Source organism: Crassostrea angulata, chromosome 1 (assembly GCF_025612915.1).
Source record: "Crassostrea angulata isolate pt1a10 chromosome 1, ASM2561291v2, whole genome shotgun sequence".
Taxonomy (NCBI): Eukaryota; Metazoa; Mollusca; class Bivalvia; order Ostreida; family Ostreidae; genus Magallana; species Magallana angulata.
Window position 1 is genome coordinate 26,057,901 of NC_069111.1, and position 24,200 is coordinate 26,082,100.

The 24,200-nt window shown below is 32.8% G+C and overlaps 2 protein-coding genes and 1 long non-coding RNA gene across 4 annotated transcripts; 2 read left to right on the forward strand and 1 right to left on the reverse strand.

Annotated features, from left to right (window-relative positions):
• The first annotated feature begins 268 nt into the window (after positions 1-268).
• LOC128184411 (von Willebrand factor A domain-containing protein 7-like) lies at positions 269-6,609 on the forward strand. Its single transcript, XM_052853867.1, has 14 exons — positions 269-577; positions 1,764-1,886; positions 2,267-2,440; positions 2,533-2,596; positions 2,773-2,867; positions 2,976-3,164; positions 3,297-3,488; positions 4,035-4,154; positions 4,302-4,460; positions 4,720-4,836; positions 4,955-5,109; positions 5,232-5,895; positions 6,036-6,337; positions 6,511-6,609. Exons 1-12 carry the CDS (start codon positions 328-330, stop codon positions 5,307-5,309), a joined length of 1,716 nt encoding a protein of 571 aa, XP_052709827.1. The 5' UTR covers positions 269-327; the 3' UTR covers positions 5,310-5,895; positions 6,036-6,337; positions 6,511-6,609.
• A 1,439-nt stretch (positions 6,610-8,048) lies between these two features.
• LOC128184431 (uncharacterized) lies at positions 8,049-10,312 on the forward strand. Its single transcript, XR_008243734.1, has 3 exons — positions 8,049-9,324; positions 9,431-9,790; positions 9,972-10,312. It is a non-coding gene; the product is annotated as an uncharacterized LOC128184431 (long non-coding RNA).
• Positions 10,313-11,584: 1,272 nt separating this feature from the next.
• On the reverse strand, positions 11,585-23,352 carry LOC128184395 (von Willebrand factor A domain-containing protein 7-like). Of its 2 annotated transcripts, none has more exons than XM_052853850.1 (20): positions 22,875-23,352; positions 20,219-20,329; positions 19,639-19,812; positions 19,293-19,356; positions 18,921-19,021; positions 18,477-18,671; positions 18,173-18,376; positions 17,696-17,815; positions 17,411-17,596; positions 17,196-17,308; positions 16,811-16,976; positions 16,625-16,707; positions 16,345-16,501; positions 15,733-15,902; positions 15,141-15,252; positions 14,678-14,879; positions 14,485-14,578; positions 13,672-13,910; positions 12,410-12,758; positions 11,585-12,231 (listed from the first exon to the last, which is right to left on the reverse strand). In XM_052853850.1, exons 1-20 carry the CDS (start codon positions 23,071-23,073, stop codon positions 12,076-12,078), a joined length of 3,195 nt encoding a protein of 1,064 aa, XP_052709810.1. In that variant the 5' UTR covers positions 23,074-23,352; the 3' UTR covers positions 11,585-12,075. The 2 variants fall into 2 exon arrangements, with proteins under 2 accessions (XP_052709810.1, XP_052709817.1); XM_052853857.1 differs by having other exon boundaries at positions 11,586-12,231; positions 17,468-17,596.
• Between the last annotated feature and the right edge of the window lie 848 nt (positions 23,353-24,200).

The following is a 24,200-nucleotide window of genomic DNA, read 5'->3' on the forward strand; positions in this document are numbered from 1 at the left end:
TCTTTTTTAAACGACTAATCCCGTCCACAATGTACATTGTGACTTTTACTGAATTTATAATGTGTTCAAAATTGCTTTTGTATTTCCACCATAAAAAACCTTTTACTTTGATAATTCTATCACTCTATCTACATCCTTATCTACAAAGTGCAAACCAAGGGTAGATTCGATTTTGCAATGACGTTAAGTGATTAGAAATGGAGATTTATTTGTTTAACGGTCAACAGGTTGTGCCAATCTTTCGGCATTTTACACACGAACCCGGTGCATTACCTTCTCAAACCGACCTCCTGTAAATCCATTCCTAACATCGCTGTTAACTTGAAAATGCTCGTCTGGACCATCAGTACGCTTTTGCTGTACGGCGTGAGTGCGTTCATACCAAACGCATTTACACCTTATATCACTGACAAAGACTTCACCCATCAGGACCTAACAGAACAAGGTATCTTATTAGCGGTGGCTGAGTATTTTGAGAGCAAACCCGCCCCCGGTAAATCCACACCCCCCACTGCTGGATCGCTGACGGGGATATCCAATATAACCGCAAGGAAACTATTTGACGCTTATTATGGATGTAAGTAAAAGAATGGATTGAAATTTATCATCAATGTTATGCGTAGATGTTAGTGCAATGAGGTCATTTAAGCCGCTTAAAATGTAGAAAAATCATCATTCTTTTATCAAGATTTGTTTGACGTAAAGTGCCTTCAAAAAATTATGAGGGTGTATACTGGTACCATTATACATTATATATACCATTATATATTATATATACCATTGATACAAAAGCCACAACCATGTTATTTTCAATGAAATCTAATACTACTCATAATGATACAATACTCAACGTTAGAAGCGTAACGTTAAGTAACACAAGTATCGTGCGCAACGTCTACCAGTACTTTCTTTGACGTATTGACGTATGTGTTAATTCATCTTTATTGCCTGTATTTAACCAAACTGTGTAACTCATTTGCTTTCAAAGTGTAAAAGAAATATAATGCCCAATGCAAATGGCTAATAAAAATTATTTATATCTTAGTTAAAAATTATGAGAGTTATTCATTGTATAGCATTTGATAATTAAGAAGCTAATAAGATTTAATCATTTCATAATTCATGCCATTTATGCTTATCCAGCCCTGGTTCCATGCTAATTTTAGTGTATATACCTTATTTAGAATTTTCTGAATGTTTTTCTGGTTAATTTTAATTGTGAACAGCTTTATTATATGGACATGCCCAATGAATTTCACTGATTTGTTTTGAAAAATTTATTTAAACACTCTGCCCAATTTATATCATGCACACATGCTGAGAAAGTTCAACATAAAAGTTTTGTTTCGCGAACGTTCTTCTTGTAAAATTAAAATCTAGCTGTTTTGTTCCGCGAATGTTCAGTTCGTAAAATCAGAACAAGCAGACGTTCCTTTGGTATAGTTAAAACATAACTGTTTTGTTTAGCGGATGTTTATTTGGTATACTAGTAATTAAAACATAAATGTAGCTGTTTCGATTAGTGGAAGTTCCTTTGCTGTAATTGAAACACCCTTTTGTCTTCTACTTATTAACAATTTTTAATTGTCAATGAGTCCATGACTAATTACATGTATGGAATAGTTGACAATTAAAAATTGTAAAAGACACATGTAGCTGTTTCGTTTAGCGGATGCTTCTTTGGAATAGATAGAACATAGCCGTTTCGTTTAGTGGACTTTCCTTTAGTATAATTAAAACATACATGTAACTGTTTCCTTTAGCGTATGTCCCAGAGACAAAATTGCAGTCTGCCATTGACGACATCGTGAACTACAACACAAGGGTGGAGCATGAGAATTCTGCTAAAGCCGCCTGGCACTTCAACGGAGAACAAATCACCCAAGGTACACTCATTGTGCGTCTACAGGCCTACTTGTCTCCTGTTATCAAAAGAATATGGTCATGAAAAGTAAAATCTTAATAGAGGACAGATGGATCGTACAGACCAACCCTTCTCAATCACTTAAATTTGTAATCACTATGACCCAACTTATTTTATAAATCAACGCACTTAAAAGATGACCGATCCAAAGTGATCAAATATATATTCTCTTTTGATTTCATTTCTCTAAGCTGTCGATTGAAAATTTGACGTCACTTTGAACATAGAAAATAACAATATTAAACGACTGCTGATTGGATGAAAGACTAGGTTAGACTGTTTTATATAATTGCTATTACAATGATATAAAAAGTGAAGTATGATATAGACGTAAATGTTTAGGAAACGACATTTTGCTGAGGCTGCGGTCGGAGGCATTTGATGCTTTGAACGTCTCTCAACCAAACTATGCAACTGCTCGCCACGTGATTGGTCAATATTTGCATGTTCTGCAAGACTTTTATAGCAACACGAATTGGAACAAAATTAATCCTTCAAGTTATTACAGTGATTTGGGTAACGTATTTTATGATTCATTTTTTCTCTCTTGTAAAGAACGTGAAGATGAAGTTATCTTAATTTTCTTGTCGTGTATTCATTTTTACCAGGAATTCCTGGGAAAACTTTGCGTCAAGTGTCAGGTCCCAGTGAAGATACATGTAAAAATTGCGGGTTTGTATGCTTGTAGATGTATGTTAAATATTTTGGGGGGTGTAGCACCGAGACAAGTATCGTGACTTCTTTTCTATTCTGTATGCACAATTCAAGTAAGCCTGGTCTGAACAATAAAAGGAATCAAATCTTTGCATATATCATTATATCTTTGCATATATCATTATATCTTACAGACAGACTCTTCCCTGCTTATTTGATCCTCCACTGTTATCCACTACCAAGATAACAAGTGGATACAGAAGTGGACAAGACATTGTTAAACCATCAAGTAACTAAATTATAAAGATTTAAACCATCAAGTAACTGAAATTGTAAAGATTTTTAATTAAAATTCTCAGTAATTTATTTATAGCACTAATTTACATGATTCCTTTAGAGCCGACAACTGATACACAGGGAAAATGTAGTCATGGCGGGAAATTTGACACCAGCGCCACAACATCTGCGGCGGTTGGAGGAATCAACAAAGAGACAGTAACTGCTGATTATTCCCCGTTATTCCAAGAACACGGAGCAGTTGCTGATTTGGCAATTAAGCACACAACATTTTTTTTTGCTGGGCAAAGTAATTTTTTCAATATCGCTTGCTCTTTTTTTTTAAAAATGGGTTTGAATAAAGATTTTTTAAGATAAAAGATCTGGAAATTATATTTCATAGAATCTTCAAAATGAAATTTTCACTTTTTATTTTTATAAGCCAATAGTCTGAGAACAGTATTTGGAGATGGTAAATTTGAAAGTTTGCTCCAACTTCATGCCGGAGTATCATTGTGTTTCGTCATTGATACCAGTGTTTCAACTGAAAGAGATGCCATCAGGCAGGAAATTCAGAAACTGATATCCGCAGGAAGCAACCCATATAACTATATACTTGTTTATACTAATGATGGTAAAGTGTTGGGTTTTATTTATTCACTAGTATGTATGGTAATCAACGACACATTTTAATCGTATTTATCTCTGGACACTCCTCGGGTGAAAAAAAATTATTGTCTGTTTTTGATTGCAGTTATTTTAATTAAACCATTCCCTCTAAACAATACACAATTATTTTGATACCTAATTGTAAATATATCGAACGTATGATATTTACAATAAAATCCTCCAAAGATACGGAAAATGTCGTATGGCAATGTTTAGAACTGCTCAGTATAAAGAATACTATAGTCAACCCGGCAACAGGTAAACCGAGATGCGGGTAACAAACTCACTAGGTGCCTGATTTACCAAGTGCCAAATTAACTTTTTTTCACGCGTGCCGAGTGTACCAGGTGCCTTATTGACCTGTACGCGGTATGAATAAATAAAATCAAACTATTAGAATTACACGGCAAGAATTTACTTTTATTTTTCATATTTATTTATATTTGCATATAAGGTTAATTGTAAAAGCTGTCTAATTGTGTGTTTAAATTTTTGCTTCATACAATCCAAGGTCAAACAAGTCCGACTGTAATAACTAAAACAAATGGCAATGATATTTTGACTGCATTTGGATCCATCAACATAGCCAGCAACCGTTCATGCACTTTCTCTATATCGGGAACCGAAGCAGGTATACTATAACAAATTCTGTAGAATCTGAACGCATTTTACAGAATGCAATTTTTCTACATAATCTTAGCATTTGTTTCCGAAGATCAAAAATGTTAAATTCTCTAAATATATATATTTATTGTAATTTTTTTTTATTTGTTATTAGCTGCCACAGTGGCGGAGTATGGTTCAAAAATTTATGTGTTCAGCGATGCAGTACCTAGAAACGACGTCACAATACGATATATTCAAGCGATGCAGAGTGAGAAAGACCTTACAATTTCCCTCCTGTTAACAGGCCAATGTAAACAAAAACGATCGATAGGTAAATATTTGTCAAAAGAAGCAGTCCGTATCATCCACATTGTAAATAAAGGTAAATTCACTTACGAAAAAAAAACCAAATTAAACGATAATTTTTGTGAATGTTCCGAGCATAGGTTTGTATTGGATAACCGCATTTCAAACAACACAAAATTATAATATTCATAATTATTTTATCAACATTAATATATGTCATACAATTTTAAAACATCAAAACATTAGAAAAAATATGATTCACATGTAATTGTTTTTTGTTACAGGTAATTGGTCAATTCTATCTCAGACAAAACATACGAAAGCTAAACCGTTCCACATTTACCATCAGTTCCTGGTTCAAAAAGGGACAAACTGGATCCGAACCTCTCATCCACCTACAGGTTACAAGTTACCTCAACATTTACGAGTGTATCTTCATATTATTTCCTTAACAATTTACTTGTAAACATAGTATCATTCTTTACAGTTATCATAAAAAGTTTTTAAAATATATTTTAGGACAGAGGGTCGTATTGTCAGTAAGAATAAGCGATCCAGCAACTGTATTAGGATTACATTTGATCGAAATTGCGAATTTCAAGAAAGCGCTCAGAAAACTTAATCGAAGTCGAATACCTGGAATTTATTTGACTTTAATAGACAAATTCCCAGATGTAAGTACTTTTTTTTTATTAGTTTTTGCATAGAATTCATGAAGAATTTATCTCTGAAATATTCATCAATGTAAACAACTCCAGGATATATCTCAACAATATATTCCACTTGTGGTTTACAGGTCGAGAATTTTGTTATTTTTGTGGAGGGCTTTGACAAGGATGGGAAAACATTTCGCGTGAAAACACAAGAAATCTGAGGAAGATGAGTTTGCAGTAAATGTATTAAAATTTTACGTGACATGTAACTTAAAGGCATTTAACAATGCTGTGCTTAATTACTTCAAACCTTATATTATCTGTTTTATGAAATACATTTGCAATAAAAAACCTATATCTTTGTTTGTATGCGCATAAATATCATAAACATTATATAAATTATAAATATAGCATAGTATCATCTGCAACAAGTAATACTATTCTTTGACATATCTTGACAGAACTTTTAAACAAATGATGCGATTATTTACTTGTTCTTTATTTAATGTATACATATAGTGTGTACAAAGTTGCATACATTCTATGATTAAAAACTCGTCGTCGTTACATAACTTTTAAATTGATTTTTTCTGTGAGGTCGTTTCAAGTCAAGAATTATTCACATTCGTAAAACTTCGTGCACCAGTAGATGGTGAAAGACATTCATCATCAGAGATAATTTGCATTTAACAACACACACACATATACACCTTTAGTCATCGATTCCTAGCCTCGTCGTTTCAAGGGGAGATTTGCACTGCCGATTTGTACAAGTAATTATTGTTACAGGGAACAAAATCACACTAGGTATGTATAATCTTTGAAAAAGCTTATAAGAGGGAAATGCAAATGCCATCTCTATCACAGTTTGTTAAATTATTGGGACAAAATTATCAGATCTTAACAAATTTTTTTTTGGCTACTGCGTTATTTGGTTTTTTTATTAGATTCGTGTCATGACGATGTCGGGCTCGGTTTATATTTTTCTTATATCATCATACTTCCTGTGCAAATCTGCAAGTGTAGCACCGTTGCCTGTGGTAAGCACTACTACTAAAGCTCCAGATGAAAACAGAACGAAGCTCATTGAGGCCATAGTCGCCATTTTGAGCATTGGGCAACCAGAAAGTAAAATCGCTGATATACGTATAGATGTCGACAAGAAGGTCAGGGAGAGCAACGCGACGGATCTTTCACAAGTATTTACGAAGGCAGAATACGATCGCTTCTGCTCATTCTACCCAGGAGGGTAAGTCATGTTATGATTGAATCAAAATTTAGCTTTTCGCAGAAGACTGTATTTAACTTTTCTTTAAACAATGGTAATATAAGGGTATTTTATTACATTTGACTATTTTCATACAACTGTTTACATTTTTCCCACTTCGATGATTAGACACAGTCGTTTATCATTTATTTCAGATGTACAGGCACACAGTATAGTCATTGGGATGGACGGAAATAAACAACACTGTTTGTTTTACTTTTGACTGACTTGTAAAATAAATTGGAGAAAATTTATTTGAGAAAATTTAAAAAAAAATCCCGTAATTTTAGCGCAAGGGGGAGGGAGACACTTATTGACAAAATATATGTGACATTTAAGCACTATTGCCATGGGCTGAAAAATGACTACAGCGACAGATGGCATTGCATAATTTTATCCTAATGAATTTTTAACCTTTGGTATAATCGTATAAGTTTGGAGAGTGTCATTAAAATAATGAAAAAAAAAATAATTATGACATCTCCACCAAAACATTTCGCCCTTTCTGGCATTGACCATAATGCCAGTGATTAAAAATGACTGCATATTCTACATTAATGTGTTAGCAAAAATATGTAAGACGAAAACCCCGTCAATAAGATAATGCTATGTAACATTACAAAAGCAGAGAAATATGCACTTTCGAACTGCAATTCTAGTACTAGTCTTATGATTTACGGTCTCACTTTTCTCGGCTATGATGATTGTATTTGTCATATACTTAATGATAAAATAAATGTTTTCTTTATATTGATTTGCAAGCATACTGTGTATAAACCACGAAACGCCATTCGCTAATTGAATTGTTCCAACGAATTAAGCTGGTTGACAACATACATACATACATATATACATATATATATATATATATATATATATATATATATATATATATATATATATATATATATATATATATATATATATATATATATATATATATATATATATAGTGCAAATATAAAAGAACTTTTTAAAATTGATGTAACGTAGCTACGACCCTGGGTTATTTCAATGCTTTCTACCGGTATTGCATGGAACTCAGATACATGTAGTATAAATAAATTCTATATGCTTCCTACAGCTGCCCAATTAATAACACGTAGATATCTAATCATAAAAGTTGTCTAATGCTAAAGCATACTCACCGCCCCATGGAGTCTCCTACATGGGCATACCCCTTTCCCAGTAATGGTTAGCGTGACATAGATTTCTCCCTTAAAGAAAAATCAACCAAGCTCAACTTTCCCTCCTCTGAAAAACATCCCCAGTATAGATTTTCCAATGACAATGTGGTCCCCTTTCTTTCAGTCGTAGCTATATATCTATCACTTGGATAATTGAATGGTCTTAAATTATCTGGGTCCATTCTTCAAATTTTGTTCAGAACCACACGAATCACAATTTTCATTTTATGGATAAGTGATATGGTGGTGCTCAGTTTGACACGATACAACTCAAGACATCGGTTAAGGAATAAAAATAGTCATTGATTGAATGACATTTGGTGATAACGAACAAATTTCAAAATCAAAAGTCCAAAGGAAAAAGACAATACAGGAGCAGAGCAAATACGGACCTCTAACAATAATAGAGGCATGTCATGTTGTAAATTTTGAATTTACTGGGTGGATGTAAATACAAAATTTACAACATAACAACTTGTATAAATTTTGTATTTACACCCACCCGGTAAATTCAAAACTTACAACATGACAGTAGGAACATGTGCCATTGAGGAGTGACTGACAGGTCACACCCGCCGTGTTCTTTTTGTTGTAATTGGGAAAACGGAAAATCCGTAGACAATTAAGTGAGTAATTATGATCCAACAGTATGAAAAACGTCAGTCAGAATTAATATCATAATAAATGACAAAGTACAAAAAACGACATAAAATGCCACAATGTAAACTACAATTACCTAAAAACACAGTAATGTTCACCATAGAAACAATCTTGTTTATATAACACATAGATAAATAACATAGTACTGTGGCTAGAATTAAAAAAGAACATTATAAGACAATAAAGCTATCAATTTCTATATACAAAAAGTGTCAAAGATGGGTTCTTCCGCCATATATATTAAAGCTACAGTTTCTTTCAGCATTATTTTTTGAAAGGTCAATATTCATTGTTGTTTTATTACATTATCTCAGAGAGTTTTTGCCGTTATTTATTTATAAGAATGAAGTAGGGAAAAAAGTTATTTTATGAAATGTAATTCGATTTTAAGTTAAAAATTTATGTAAACAAACGGTTTACATCTAATTTTAGACCTGTGTGTTTCATATTTCAGAAAAAAAGATTGTCAAAGAGTTATAGGAAAGATACAGAGCTCATTTTTCTTTACTATATAAACACATTGAAGGATTTTGTGAATTCTGTAACTTTTAACCTTTGATCTTATTACAGTAATACTAATAAAACCCCACTGCGTTTCATTTCATTGCATATTATTGTGCGTCATGAGAAGTCAACAAAAACTATTTAAAAAATAAATTGAAAAGTATATACGAACTGTATATAATTATTATGTATTTACGCAAGCATACTGTAGTCAATTAAATCTATAACAAAATAAAGGCAAGAACCACATATATCAGTGGTTTAAACGAAAGGATTTTATGCAGACCGAACGTAATGACACTAAATATCACTGGTTATTTGCTTGCGTTCCTTGCTTAGAATGTCCTTTTATACCATATAAACGTTTATGGTCATTATATAATCTGCAGTGGTATTTAAAGTTTCTGTTGGACAGGTTTAAGACAACGATTTAATTATACGCGAAGGTAACGCTTCGTGCACCGGTAACCGTTGACAGACATTCATCATCGGAGTTCATTTGCATTTCACAACATACACACGCCTTAAGTCATCGATTTCCAGGTCTCGACGTTTATAGAGGAGGAATTGACTGCCCTATGTAGTTACATGTACTTTGCTTGTGTTGAAACATACTAGGTATGTATTATTTATTCTTTATTACCAACGTAAATTAAAACGAAGAATTGCAAAAAAAAAAAATTTCTATTACAGTTAACACAATGTTGTACATGTGTATTTCCAGCTTAACCCGACATTTTGAGATTTTTGACAGCCACATTGTCAAAATGATGCCGGTTTCAATTTGCAGTTTTCTTTTATCTTCGTATGTCCTGAGCAATTATGTAGTAACTATGTCTGTTGTGAGCACTGCTTCCCAGACTACTGTGTCCGCCGAAAACACTTCCACTCCAGCTCTGGACAGCAATGAACAAAGGATTGCGGATATTATAGTGATGATACATATGATTGGTAGACCACTGGAACCGGAGGCAGCTATACGAATGGATGTCGAGAAAAAAATCAGAGATGGAAATATAACAGAGCTATCGCAAGTATTTACCAAGGCTGAATTTAACGCCTTCTGTGCAATTTGGCCAAATGGGTAAGTGAATGGTGGATTGAATTTTGATAAAACTTTGAATTTTTTTAAAAAGATAGATCATGCTTAAAAACATCTTTAAAGTGTTAATTTTACCACAGGACCGTACTCATTATACATAGATTAACTGCTTGCATTCTTCAAATAGACTCATTAGAAACAACCAATTATTTATTATTTTCAGATGTTCAGGCACGCAGTATAACAATTGGAAATGAAAGAGAAAAATAAAAAGTGTTTGATATCATTCAAAATTGTGTGAAAAAAAAAATCAATAATAATTGTAATTCAATTATGAATAATTCTCCGAGCTATGTTCTTTACACAATGTGAATTTTTGACATAGCAGTTGGCTCTCGGCGCAACTACTATGAGCTTGATGAATTCTGTAATCACAGATGATATTTGCTTCATTCCATAATGAATTGATTAGCATTTGTGAAGTGTTATACGTTGGGTCATATTCATTTGCATTGTGAGATTTAAATCGTTATGAAATTTTCTAATAAAATATGTCACTTCTAAGTTTTCCATGTCGCCTTTTCTAAGAAGAGTTATAATTATAGAAAAAAAATGAGTTAATGTGATGTCAACTGTAATAAAGTGTACTATAAATTAAATCTTACTACCAAAATTTTTTAATGCATCCTTGGAAGTGCAATAGTATGTGTCACGATTTAGTGTTGAACTTAGCAAGTAATAGCTTTAGCGATAGCTTCTAAGCTATTATTTTAACAAATATCCATAAATATTGTAAAAATCAAGAAAAATCATTGCACCGACAAGGTTTTGTTTCTCTGTTAATTGAAACATACATGCGTGTCAGATAATCTTAAATTATACGACAAAAGCACTGAGAAAACCGTTGTAATTATGCATCAACGATTATGCTATCATCCCCAGGATAAAAAAATCCCCAAGTTATTTTCATTTTAATACATATTTATTGTTATGTAGAAGTTTGAAGCCACAGTTAACCGTGTCATTCGGTGTACTAATTTCTTTTATGAGTATACTAAATTCATATCAAAGATTTTTGTATTTGGAGGGAGCTATATTTGTCGAAAAATTTGTATTTGCAGGGAGCTATATTTGTCGAAAAATCTCAATTTTTAGGTTTAAATGATTAAACACATAGAAAGAAAGGAACGGTAACAAGAGACACAAATGATACTAGTACTTATGGTTGTTTGATCTGGTGATCGTTGTGTTTTTATATGTGTTTGTTTTATCATGAAAGAGCTCAATATTCGGAAACATACCTGGTATAAATGTAATGTGTGTGTGTGTGTGTGTGTGTGTGTGTGTATTGTCTTCGTCTTAGTTTTGATGATAAGATTCGTGCATTAATTGTAATAGGGATCGTATAAAAGCATGCCGGATTTCTTGTGTTTCTCTCAGGACTAAAAGCAGTCATGATCACTGTTTACGCTAATTGTTGTGATTTATTCATGCGACAAGACTTTTCCCAAACAAATTCCTTTACCTTTGCATATAATATCAACAGCTAGCGAAACAATCTATAAATAGACCTGTCTCCTCTCACTTTAATATACATATAGATATTTCTATGTCCATTCTTAAAACTTAAATTTTTTCTTATATTTTTATCGCAAATAAAATGTCTATTATTGGAATTCAATAGATTTTTAAAAATTTTTTAATCATAAATAAGTAAAGGCTTAATATAGAAGTCACTCGTTAAGTAATTGGATCAAGAAACATGCATTTGTTGTAATGTGTTCTTAATTTACCACTTACCCTTTTTAATTTATGAACAAAACCTTTTTAGACAAGGATAGAATCACGCATAATGGTAAAGAATTTTAATAAAACTTCTCAAGATGCACAAATATAACAATAATAAATAGTTAAAAATCGACAAAAGTGTTTCAGGATCGTAGAAAAAACGAGGAAAATACATAAATACATGTAATTTACCAATGTCCTTTTATTTTCCTATATCAACGTTATTACTTTAATAGTCTTATTTTTTTTATCAAGAAAACGATCTTCCAATGCGTTGTAATGTACATAAAGAAGATATTTGCACTATTATGATATTGAACAAAACAACGCCCATAAATGCGACAATATACTTGATTAATTTCGTGATACATGTATCCCCTTTTTAAATTAAAACATTTGACCGATAAAACGAACAATAGCAAAAACGCTGGCAATATGAAATATGATAAAGAAAAACACAAGAGATTTAAGCGTAAACCAGATTACAAAATAGAGAAAATGTCAACAATAAATAAATAAAATTCAACTGGATGTAAAAATCAATTTGGTGACACGGAGGTGAACTTTTTCCTCAATAGAATCCCTCCCGTAAACAAGGCCGCTACAGAGATTGCTGTGGCGGATGTTGCAATGACGATTTTCCAGGTTGTGCTCAAACCATTTTCGCTTCCGTTGGAATTGGAACTGGACGAAACCTATAGTAAAATTAACATCAGATAAGATCAATTTTTTAATAACACTTAAAAAACAGTGAAGATTTAATAATGTAAATATTTATAGATTTCGATATGATTTGAAGTTTGGGTTTAAAAAATTAAACCTCTTTATTTATTTTGATATGCAACTTTAAAATTTTGTATATATTAAGTATACCGATGTTACAGTCGTGGTAACCACTGAAGAACCTGAAGTTGGATACACACTCCCACTCTGGGAGGCAGCGGCATTTGACCCTGTCTGTGTTACTGATAATGTCGACGTCACGCTTCCACCGCCTGTCTGTCCGTTACTAGATCCGACGCTTGTAGTTCCTGCATTAGACGTGGAGGAATCTGTTGTCACAGAAGTCGAGGAGTCGGTTGTTGGACCAGTGGTTGTGGTCGGGGGAGGGGTCGTTGTGCATGGTCCAGGGGTCCATGACGGATTCACCGGGACAGTACATGTACTTGTGGACGTCCAGTCAGTCAAAGTAATGTCCTCCGAGGCCCGGCAACAATCTGCACTGGATAAATTCAAATCAAATTTAAAATTGCATAAAAAAATAGAAGTCTGTCAGAGCCTCCTTAAGCATAAGTATCAAAATGATACATATCTCTTTTGAAATACACGTGTTCTTTATACAATATTTGGACCTCAGGAGAGAAAACAACATTGAAAATTTGCACCATATCACAAAGAACAAAATGTACGTTTTGATATTTTATTATTCTACATATACCTATGTCAAACTAAATGTTTAACTCATCTTTAAGTTGCAATATTGTTCGGGGGAATCTGGTTGTAACAATACATAAATTGCCAAATATCATGTTTATTCCGTTATATTCATATGTAGTTTTTTTGTTTAAAATTTGTTCCTTCATAATGGCCCCAAAACTATCTCCTGGGCAATATTGAAATTACGCTAGCCAAAAAATGCTTCAACACAAGATTGGTCTTTCGTGATGAAATGTTTTCTTTAGAATAGGTTTGTATGGATGCATTGATTCTATATGAGCCTCTCCTCTCCTTAAAAGAGGACGTGGTCCTTCATTTGAAAAACTGGAATTTCCTGGACTTGTGGATGATTTGTTGGATGAATGAAAAACCGAGCAGAATAAAAAGTACATTGTGCGTTACATCAAATTTAACTATTAAGTGCATTGATGATAATGGTCTTTCACCATATTCATCTAAACGTTCATCTTGATTGCTATCTAGATGACGGGTTCGGTGGAAATGATTTTACGATTGATCAGCTCTAAAATTGATTTGGATACATGTACATGTACTTGTGCATGCACTTGTATTAAACTCATAAACGAATAGAACCCCCCCTCATATTGATATGAGCGTGGTTGAACATAGATACTATAGATACTAGCTGTACTGTAACATAAATTTAAACAAACAGATAACGGAAGATAATTTCTTACACTAGTTTTGCTATAACAGTTCCTTGGCTTAATTCAAGTCCTGCGATGAATGGTTTGTGTGTAAAATTGACACCGTTTCCTCCCGACCCTCCGTAGGAAATCGTCTTGATGCCCTCTCCTATGTCAAAGATCTCTAGTTTCGTTGTGACCACTGTCATGTTGCAGTCACATTGCGTGACACCACTGCAGCTTCCGATGACCTTCGTAACGTTGCAATCCGGTGGAGTGGTATCCGGAGTCTAGAATTTATTGAATCATAAAAGAATTAAGGTAAAATGGATCGCCTTCATATTGTGACAAACTTCTTAACGAAATAAAAAATAAATGCAAGTATAGTTTTATATTTTTTTCTTTCCCAAAGTTGTTACCTAACGCGTAGCACAGTGGGGTAGAGGCTGTAAATTTATGAAAGCATAAATTCTATCGTTCATAAAAAAATTAAACATATTTTTGGGTCAATCATTGTAAAATTCTAAACCGGTGAAAGTATGATTCACATTAATATCAATAGGTGTCCCATACCACCTTGAGGACAACAAAATATGTATTTCTATCAAGTCATTGCGAAGGGGTTTTCATTATTTCTACTCACCATTTAAAGAGTCGATTTTTGGTAAAATTTAGAGATTTGTATATTAACATATCCTTTCGACAATACGCCTTATTCTAAAAAAATTTTAAACATTTACAAAAAAAATAATGTTCCTCCTCTTGAACTGACAAAAATGCCAAAACGAAAACAAGCGTACATCATGATAATTTTATTTTCTATAAAACAATGCTAAACTACTACTAACATATATAACCATTCACCTTGTTACTCGGGTCTTCTGTTGTAAGAGAGAATATAGAGTATTGGAAGTTTGAATTCCCTGACGTCAGCGGCTCAGCGGTGATGGTCACCGATCTACAATCACAATCCGAGTTGCTCTATATATACTAAGTTGAGTATAAGATGTGTGTTTTATTTATTGTTTATTTCACTTCAATTTAATAAGATACATACGTGGTTATCCCTGGGGTAGCTCCCCCGTGGAGCACAAACATGTCCGTAATGTTGGCCCCTGCTGCCAGCTGGTGTGTCTTATTGAAGGGACTAACGGCGAAATGTTGGCTGTCCCTAATGCTTGTCAGTATTTCAGTCAGACCGGCCCCCAAGTTTGTGACTGTGTACTGAATTATGAAATTTCTCCCCGTGTACAAAGGATCTGCAATAAAGGTTTACGTTTAAATACAATAATAGGAAACAATAACCGTTGTTATACAGTAACTTTTGAAAGGCAGATAATTTTCGATTTTTGATATAGAAATGAATTATGCTATTACACGTATATCATGTACTTCTTCTCTATTATAATCAAGGAGGGGAATGTAGTATTTTAGATGATCTGCTCAATAGTGAGGGGTACAGTTTTCTTCTTTTAGCTACTTTGATAACATTTTCTTACTCAGATCTATTAAAAACTCACTTGGAAACGGGTGGATATCTAGTTTTATCAGCACTGGGGAAATAAGTTTAGTATGAAGTCGTCTGAATTGTGTCGCTTGCCCATCCTCTCCATCAATAGCAATTTGAAAATCCTAAGAGCAATCGAAACTGTGTAAGTATTACATGTACTTTCATTTGATGAAAAACTACTCAAAATAAAATTATTTAATGAAGAATTATGATTTATCTTAAACTGAGTATAAAACTGATGTTCAACCCTTAATTATAATGTTGTTCTTTCTGACATATTCTATTTCTTAAATGAATAATTACGCAAGATCACTTAATATCCAAAATCATCAAATTATTTATGCATTTTATTTTTCTAAAACTTTCAAATTTATTTCTCTAAGATAGTCATAATGCGTATTATAATTAAGAAATTAAATAAAATACATGTATGTCAGAGAGACTATTTCTGTTATCTGCAACTAAAAACTAAGTAAGTAATTAAGCATTTCTCAGATGTTTAATATATCGATTTTAATATTTCTTTCATGAATCTGGGCCGGAATTTCATGTGTTATGATATACATGTACACAACAAGTTTAAAGTATTTGTAGTGACGTACTTCTGGCGGGATTATGACGTTGCAGTAGTACACCCCCTGTTTGTGTCCAGAGTACTTCTGTAATTTACTGTTGGTCAATGTGGTTCCTTTGCTATTCAAGAGCACCAGGTCCGACACGCTAGTGACATTTTCGGGTAAACTCACAGTCACAATAACAGTGACGTTTTCCCCTGATAAAACGTAAGTCTTTATGAAATTTTGAAGCAAAAGGAAACATAAATGCTGTGTCTAATTCATATGTGGTTTTACGGACACGATTGGTCGTCAAACATACAAAATGTAAGTTGACTTAGTTGAAGAAATCTTTGACAGTTTTAGTTTACATAACTTTTTTAATTCTTAAGTTAAAAAAAATCCATACAATAATTCCACGTCCAGGTTTTTTTCTTTTGGCTTTGTTATTCATTAATGAGATGCAAATAAGGAATTCCGAACTCCGTATACAAGAATTGGTATACATTGTTATTAAAATGATTGATGTTTACATTTTTTTTTTAAATTGAGATATCATTACATATTAATAGTTATATATTTCAAACGTTTTTTCCTTAAAATGACTGGCAATGCAATAGTAGAAGTTGATCAAACATATACATTTATACATGTACATACCCACGGTTGGTCTCCCCTCGATCTCCGTCAGGGCATAGCTGTTGGCGTCCGACATCATAAGTTGAGCGCTAAAGTCGAGTTCACTCACTGCTCGTACTTCCACTTTCCAGTAGGTGTTTATTATTTTTTCAATGAAATAAAGACCCGGTGTAGGATTCTGTAATTACATTAAGTTAACTTTCAATATCAAAATTGAGACGATACCATTAATGTGAAAAAAAACCCAACGAAAATTAAATAATATTGTAACAATGTTCAACATCAATATATGCATGCGTACAACTATTTCCATGAGTGTTACGGTCCCGAAATCGGATTCAGTAATATTTGTTTGTCCATTGGCACCGGCGTACAAAAGGTTACCTGAAAATTCACAAAGTTCAATAATCGTAAAAATGTTCAAAGATATTACAGTTAACAACGCAACGAACTTATCACACATTAAGCTGACTTGCCGTTTCTTTACCATTTTGGTCTTTTATTCTGGATGTAGGTAAAGCCGATATTCCATCAATTTTAATGATAAGTTTTGTAATCGTTGAATCAGCCGGTACAGACAAAGTACTAAAGCCACCGAAGCCACCGGGAAAATCAAGCTTCACTATTGTCACCTCTGGATCCAAAGAGGAACCCTAAAAGGATAAATCAGTATGTTTAATTTTTCAAAAGTTATGACGCAAGATGAACGATGTATCTATCTTTCCTTACATGTGTGATCTTTGTATCAACAATTGAACAAAGAATTACCCTTTTAATCAAGTGAGGCAAAATTGTGTATCACGAAAAGCTTTAGTTTTTATTTTCAGCATCTTATGATATTTGTTTTGACATATCATTAATCAGAGACTTACAATATTAAGCAAATTAAGCGATGATATGCCTGTGTATATCTGACCCCCTGAGCTGCTGGCGATTTGAGAAAAGCTAATAGGAACCGAAAAGGCACTCCGACGTTGACGAGACACTGTAAAACATTACAATACTTAAAATTTAAGATATCAGTTTAATACAACATTACAAATGTACAAATCGGATTTAACATCTGTATTATTGCATGTACATATACCTTTCTTAATGTTATGAGATATTTTTTGTCTAAAAGTCTTGACTAAAGGAACATTACATGTCTCCTTCAGATAGAAATTCATAACAAGTTTTTTGGCTTCCAAATCGGGACTTTCTTCGTTCCTCGCTGATGGTACAGAATCCGTAAATATGTATACATTGGAGAGTTTCGGTACAACTTTGGATACTGTTAAAAGAAACAAAATTGAACTGTGAAGTTGTAGAAATGTTTCGGTTCTCAGCGAAACTTATTTCATTGTAATGCATATTATGGACTGATACTTACCCATGTTAATTGCTTCTAGAATCGGCTTATCACAGTATGGTTGAGTATCAAACAATATCTTAGATACTGCTTTCCGCATTTCAAATACCGTTGAAAAGTAATTAATATCAATGTTTTCAACTGTAGAAAAACAGAAAAGAGATTATATATTATTACAAGTCACGAAGTGTTTAGAAGATTTTTCACAAGAAAAAAAATCAATAGAGAGAAATGGATTCCGTAAAATGTGTATTTTAGTATTTATGTATGTAAACATTAATTATGAGAGAGAGAGAAAGAGAGAGAGAGAGTGAGAGAGAGAGAGAGGGTGAATGTTATAAGTATGTATCTGATCTTTATTAATAAACTTCAAACACATTGTCATTTTCATTTAATGTTATGTTATGGACAGTTTGATAAAACTTGATATCAATTGGTTACATTTAATCTACAATATATAAAGGTTAAGACTTATGTTTGTTTATTCAGGATTGTTACCATCTTTTCCTACTGTCGCCAACACAAACTTGTAACTGGCAGGGCTTGATGATCTCGATACAGATTGTATGAACTTGTCTAAGGCCTCTACTTCTGTCGACATTCCCGGAGAAGTGTCTATGATGAAAACCAACGTTTCCTCTTTTATAAGTCCAAGAAGTAATTCGAGTTTCCGCTGTCCTATATCTTTTATAATGCCGTTTTCTGCATATGGAAAACAAATGAGTATAATTCAAAGCCCGGTATCTGCAACAACACTTACTGTAAAAATATTCAATAACATTAAAAACACCTTTTGTCTTACGTTTGTCAATAAGAAAGAATGAAGTATGGTCAATTGCGGCTGAGGCGGCAGAGTTGTGGAGACGGAAATGTGGCGACAACTGGGGGTTTGTTGTCTCTTTGTTGATACCGCCATTGACCACGGTAAGTTTTTGTGTTGTACGAAATAAGCTTTCACTGTGTCCACATTTTCCGAAACGAGGTGCAATTTGACTTCCTGATATTGTGAATAAAATAAAATATAAAATAACAGTATTTTTGATGTGAAAAAATCACTTTTTTATAGAATTATACCAAAATTATGTGAGAGAAAATAATAAATTAAATTAAAATGAAATTTAAAACTAACTACTCGATAATCACTTGGCAATTACATTTCGCCAATGTTTATTCAACACAATATTTGATGAGTTGCTAACACAAAATCATGCCAGTATATTCACTTAATAATACAAAAGTTTGTTACCTGTTTGATCATTGCTGTCTATGTCTGAGCGATAGCCACTGGTGAGGAGATCTCCGTTATCTATCAAATTGTCAGCACACCCATCAATGTCCTCTTCAGTGCTGATGGTATGAAAAAATGACGTCATCTACACTTGAACTGACTGGTGGTACTTTACACCGTACCCAAGCGTGAACAATGTGTACTCATATTCATGAATGTATTTGAATTAACTCTTGAAAGAATACGACTTTGCTTGAAAAAGACCAAAGAATAAAAGGACGTGGATCTACATGATAGGCATCTTTGAGGATTTTCATTTTGACTTTTACGAAATAGTCAAGAGGAAAAACTTCTTCAATGAAAGGTCCTCTTTTTAAGGGTTAACCTTACCTACATGCTATACAGGTGCTCTTCTCTGTTGGAGAAATGGGAAGAAGTTGTTTTCCGGGTAACCCTAGGTAAAGATAGGTTTAAAACATTCATTTTAATTACTAAACAAAAAATGAAAATTTAAAGAAAACCTTGCGTTAATTTTACACCTTTTAAAACAAGGAATCTTCTCAATGCAAGTATCTAATATTCATTTTTAATTCACCTAAGGAGATTGGAAAAGACGAGGTGTGGTGAAAATGTCAGACGGCTTAGGGGAATACTGAAAACACGTCTACATGAATATTGAAAGACATTAAACTACAGTCAAGTTTGTTATCTTAATCCCTGTATGTATAATACCTACCCAAATCTCTGTAAAGGGCCTGACCATTTAGCTCTACCCAGTTCGTGTTGCTGTAGAAAGATTGTAACAGGTGCAGGCAAAACCCAAAATATTTCCTCGCTTCGGAGAAGTCTGGGTTAGGAGATTGCAATACATCTAAGACAATGCGACGATAGTGCTTCAGTTTTTCGTTGGCTGAAATGTAGCAACATTGATGATTCAATGCTATTTTCTTAATCTTGATTTAATCCTCTGGTTACGATTTTCAAGATAGATATTTTGTTTTGACCAGACAAAAATGCTATCTGGTTAAGAAATAGCGCCAGGTGCATAAAAATTGTCATATGAGAGACGTTATATTAAAGTGATTTAAATGTACAAATGTTAATAAATCGTTTTTTTCATATTTCATCCAATATTTTTGAAGAATTTCATATCCCTTTAATTTTAGATAAAAAAGATGTCATTAATTTTACATAGACATAACAACCATGAACAAATTCGTAAATGATAAACCTCTATCTATTTCTCTATCGGTACATTGTAAATGTATATAATTTAATGATATTTCATTCATATTAAATTGATAAAATAGTCTTACCTTCTACAATCTGTTCATTGTTGAAATGCCACATGGGGTCATTCTTATAGTTTTTATGGACATTGTTTATCGACATCATGATTTCATCCAAGGAAAACTTCGGTACAAATCCTAAAAGCAAAAGTAAAATGACTGGATTACCTATCGTTTAACATAAATATTAATTGTCGGTTAACTTTTCGTTTACAAGTTTTTATTTAACTTATTTTTCAAAAGATTATTTTATTGAATGAAACAAGAAAAGAAATTACCGAAAAAGATGTATTCTTTGAAAAGCATGTCCAGTTATTTCAATAGAATGAGAAGAATTCTTGTTAGCAAGATTCATGAAGGAAGAGCAGATATGGGAATAGATTGTATAATTACTTACGTACAAAATAGGCATAATACTGATTTATAGTATATCATTTTCTTCAAATATAAATGTATTTCATATTAACAAAATTGTGTATGCTATGCAGTTTACAATTTTATCTTGGTTTGCACAATTCACCTTTTTGAGACACACTGGGATGTGATACCGATACCAAAATAAACAATCTAAATCTATTATGACTAACCAATTCGTTAAAAGATTTCCGGGGATCTTTAAGTTGGTAGTTCCGCGAAATACCACAATGGCGTTAAAAATATATCTTTGTAATAATTAAAACTGCACGTTCCTTGGTTTTGGTATTTTCATTCAAAATTGGTCTTGGTGTATTTAAGTCCTATTTTTATTTCTATTACACTTGGATCTACCGTGTATCCCAAGAAACCGTTTTGTGCAAATTCTCTGTCCGATAACGCTTAAAGAGACGGAAGTGCGTTCTATCTATACCTTTTTAATAAAACAGATACAGACAGTAAAGCCATTTAAAATTCTGATACATATCATAACACACTTGAAATTTTGGTAATACTTAATTGAGGGGGAGAGAGTGTAAAGGGCTTTCTTTACGACGTGGGGGAATCAATTTACATCGCAATAACAATGATACTTGCTGAATGCTGTCTTTTATAAATTCAAAATGATTTGTGAAACTGTTAGAATGTTTATCCCGTCGATATTATGCAGTCAACGACTGAACAACGAACTAGATAACGCGATTTAGTTCCTTAGCTGACTCGTATTACGTATTAATTTCTTCCGAAAATTGTCATCTCTTATACAATTATTAATGGCAATGTTTGCTGAAACGTTTGTGCTGGCCATGTATGTTTTATTGAATCTATTCGACATTGTTTTGATTTCCTGTCTACTTTGTTCTGCTCTCTCTCTCTCTCTCTCTCTCTCTCTCTCTCTCTCTCTCTCTCTCTCTCTCTCTCTCGTGTTTATTGATATTGTTTTAAGAAAGAGCTTAACGTTCTGTGATAAATTTACTTCATTGCAACAGCCCAAATAATGGCTGTATTGTTAACTGCATCCCCTCAACAATGTTCTGAAAAAGTTATCGATCCTATAAGCGACGCAGTGTCTTGATTCTTATATTGTGTAGCAGACGTTTATAAATGTTCAATATCTAAAACGAACAGAAACATGTATTAAAGTACTAAGTAAATCTTTTGATATGTAAATGTTTAATTTTATTTTCATTTCCTGTATAGTTCTTTAGTGCACTATCGAATGAATCAATTTCGGGACAGCGAAGCGAAATCTCCCTCGTTCAGCATTATACTGAACAAATATTGATATGAATTTAATCCAGGTCAAATAGAATTTGTAGTTAAACTTTGTATACCAAAGATTTAAATGATGTTCTACCGTCAAATGAAGAGGATTTTATTGGTTATTAGGGCCCCATCGTCTCATGATTTTAAAAGTTCTCGGATAACATTCGAGATTTTTGAACGCAGAAATGAGCGCAATTTAATTCACATAAAGAGTGTAAAAATTCTGTTTAAGAAAAAAATTTCAAAAGGACCAATTTTGTGTGGCAAATATCTTGCCTATATATTGGGGTGTTTTTTTTGTCATATGACTTAGTAATCACAAAATTGTTGAAAAGTCTAATTCATAAGCACATTTATACAGGATGAAACCCAACTGAAACACCAAATAGGAAAAAAAAAGACTTGATTTTGTTTCATTTGATTGGGCAACTTTTTATAACTTTTTAAAAATCGATTTAGTGACTTTGAAAATTCCCCGCTTCTTTCAAAACATTATTTGGGAAGGTAACGGGAACAACCGCCTGTTGTCCTTAAGCACGCATTCTATTTTGTTCTAGATCTAGAGGATGAGAATATCTGTATATTGTTGCGAAAGAAATATTCAGGGAAAATTTTAAACTTCAGATTGAATAGATATCAGTGAATTTGTCATTTTATAATTAGGGATACGGATTGAGTATATTTTTTTTATTTTTCTGAATATAGGTCGATTCTGAATATTTATCCCGGTACCTTAATGCACTCTTTCTGTTTACATGTTAAAATTAGCCTGAGAGACGGCACTGGGCTCTTGCTTTCCACGAGTTGTCGAAATCGTTCGGTCGTCAAATTGAAAAATCTGGGTAATTGAGGATTAACAGAAAAAGCAGAAATTCAAGTGCAAATTTGTTTATCTATATTTGTGCGGTTTGGTTTTGATTTAGAAATGTGCAAATTCTTAAGTCTTTTAGATTGCAGCGATGAAACATTTTAGCTATTTTAAAACAACTTGGAGCAGCCTTACCTCGATTGTGAGGTACCGGGAAGCTTCTCCCTGCCTGGTTCCTTAGTTCCTGTATAACTCGCGATATTCCAAACTCTGTAATACTTTCGTGTGTATAATCTCCATCGGACAAAAATGGCACAAGAGAGTTTGGGTAAAAAGCATTCGTTTCCATGATAAAAATCATTATCCATTGTAGAACTCTTACGTGGAATCTCATTTTGATATATCTTCTTTTTTATGTAACAGTTGAAAAAAAAAAATCGAACTTTCAAAATCCTCGTCTGAGAAAAATGTCGGAATTGCTTCAAAATTTTCTTTATATGAAGACTGTTCCCTTTTTGTCTATTTAAGCTGCTGTGAAAAGTATTATGTAATAGGTCGAACTGTCACTCACATAATAAAAAAAACTATGACTTCTTCAGTCAATTTTTTTTCATTGGTGTCAAATATATAACCGAATCATTCATTCCCCAAAACCGCTCCAACACCTAAAAGTTCCCTTCCAGTGGCCCGCCCATATCTACATCACGTGACTTATGTTAATGGGTTTCTCTGGTCCCAAATGCAGATTTATAATAAAACAAACACAGAAGTGACCGTAATCAGATAATCATCATCTATCATTTCTTGATAGAGACACCTACGTCAGATTCCGAACTTTCGATAAAGAACGTTTAGGCAAATAAAACGTAAAATATTTGGTGAGAGAATTTCTGTTTCTGATAAACTCGTATAAGTTTTGATAACTTCAGGAACCAAACTTGCGATGTTTGTACACTGATTTGTTTTTGAAACAACCATTCAGACAAATAATTGCGATAAACGTTTGATCATTCAATTTATAAAAAGCACAGAATTTACGTGTACCAAAAGACGTATTTTATATACTTTTTCAAAAAAAAAAATCCCAGGAAGATAACGAAATTTTATACAATCCTTCAAATATAAAGGATGAAATAAACAAAGTAGGGGAAATTTATACAAACAATAAAAGAATATAATAATTTTGAATTTCAAAAACAAAATTAGTTTTAAATACTTTTAAAACGCATACACATTTTTGTTTTCTTAGAAATGTTTTTTTAGTATGATGATTATATAAATATATATCTTCATTAAAATAGATTCAATTTTCTCTTTTTTTATTTTGAATCAAAAGCAGGATTTTTTTTTTTTTGGTTTGACCATCCTACTTTTCAATATACTAATGAAATAAAAAATCTTAATCTTGCTTTTGTAAGATCATGCTTAACATTTGACTTTGTATGATAAATGTATATCTTAGTGGCAAAGCGTCCGTCACTTCACTTAAAATGTCTGCACCTTCATATCTTCCTTTTATAA

Bases quoted from the DNA above. Each gene is read 5' to 3' on its own strand.
- LOC128184411 (XM_052853867.1), top strand. From the start codon at position 328: ATGCTCGTCTGGACCATCAGTACGCTTTTGCTGTACGGCGTGAGTGCG. The intron at 2,597-2,772 runs GTTTGTATGCTT...TATATCTTACAG, and splicing joins GATACATGTAAAAATTGCGG to ACAGACTCTTCCCTGCTTAT. The intron at 4,155-4,301 runs GTATACTATAAC...ATTTGTTATTAG, and splicing joins TATATCGGGAACCGAAGCAG to CTGCCACAGTGGCGGAGTAT.
- LOC128184395 (XM_052853850.1), bottom strand. From the start codon at position 23,073: ATGAGATTCCACGTAAGAGTTCTACAATGGATAATGATTTTTATCATG. The intron at 18,672-18,920 runs GTAACAAACTTT...TCACAATATCAG, and splicing joins AGACAGCAATGATCAAACAG to GAAGTCAAATTGCACCTCGT. The intron at 18,377-18,476 runs GTAAGACAAAAG...TTCCATATGCAG, and splicing joins ATTCTTTCTTATTGACAAAC to AAAACGGCATTATAAAAGAT.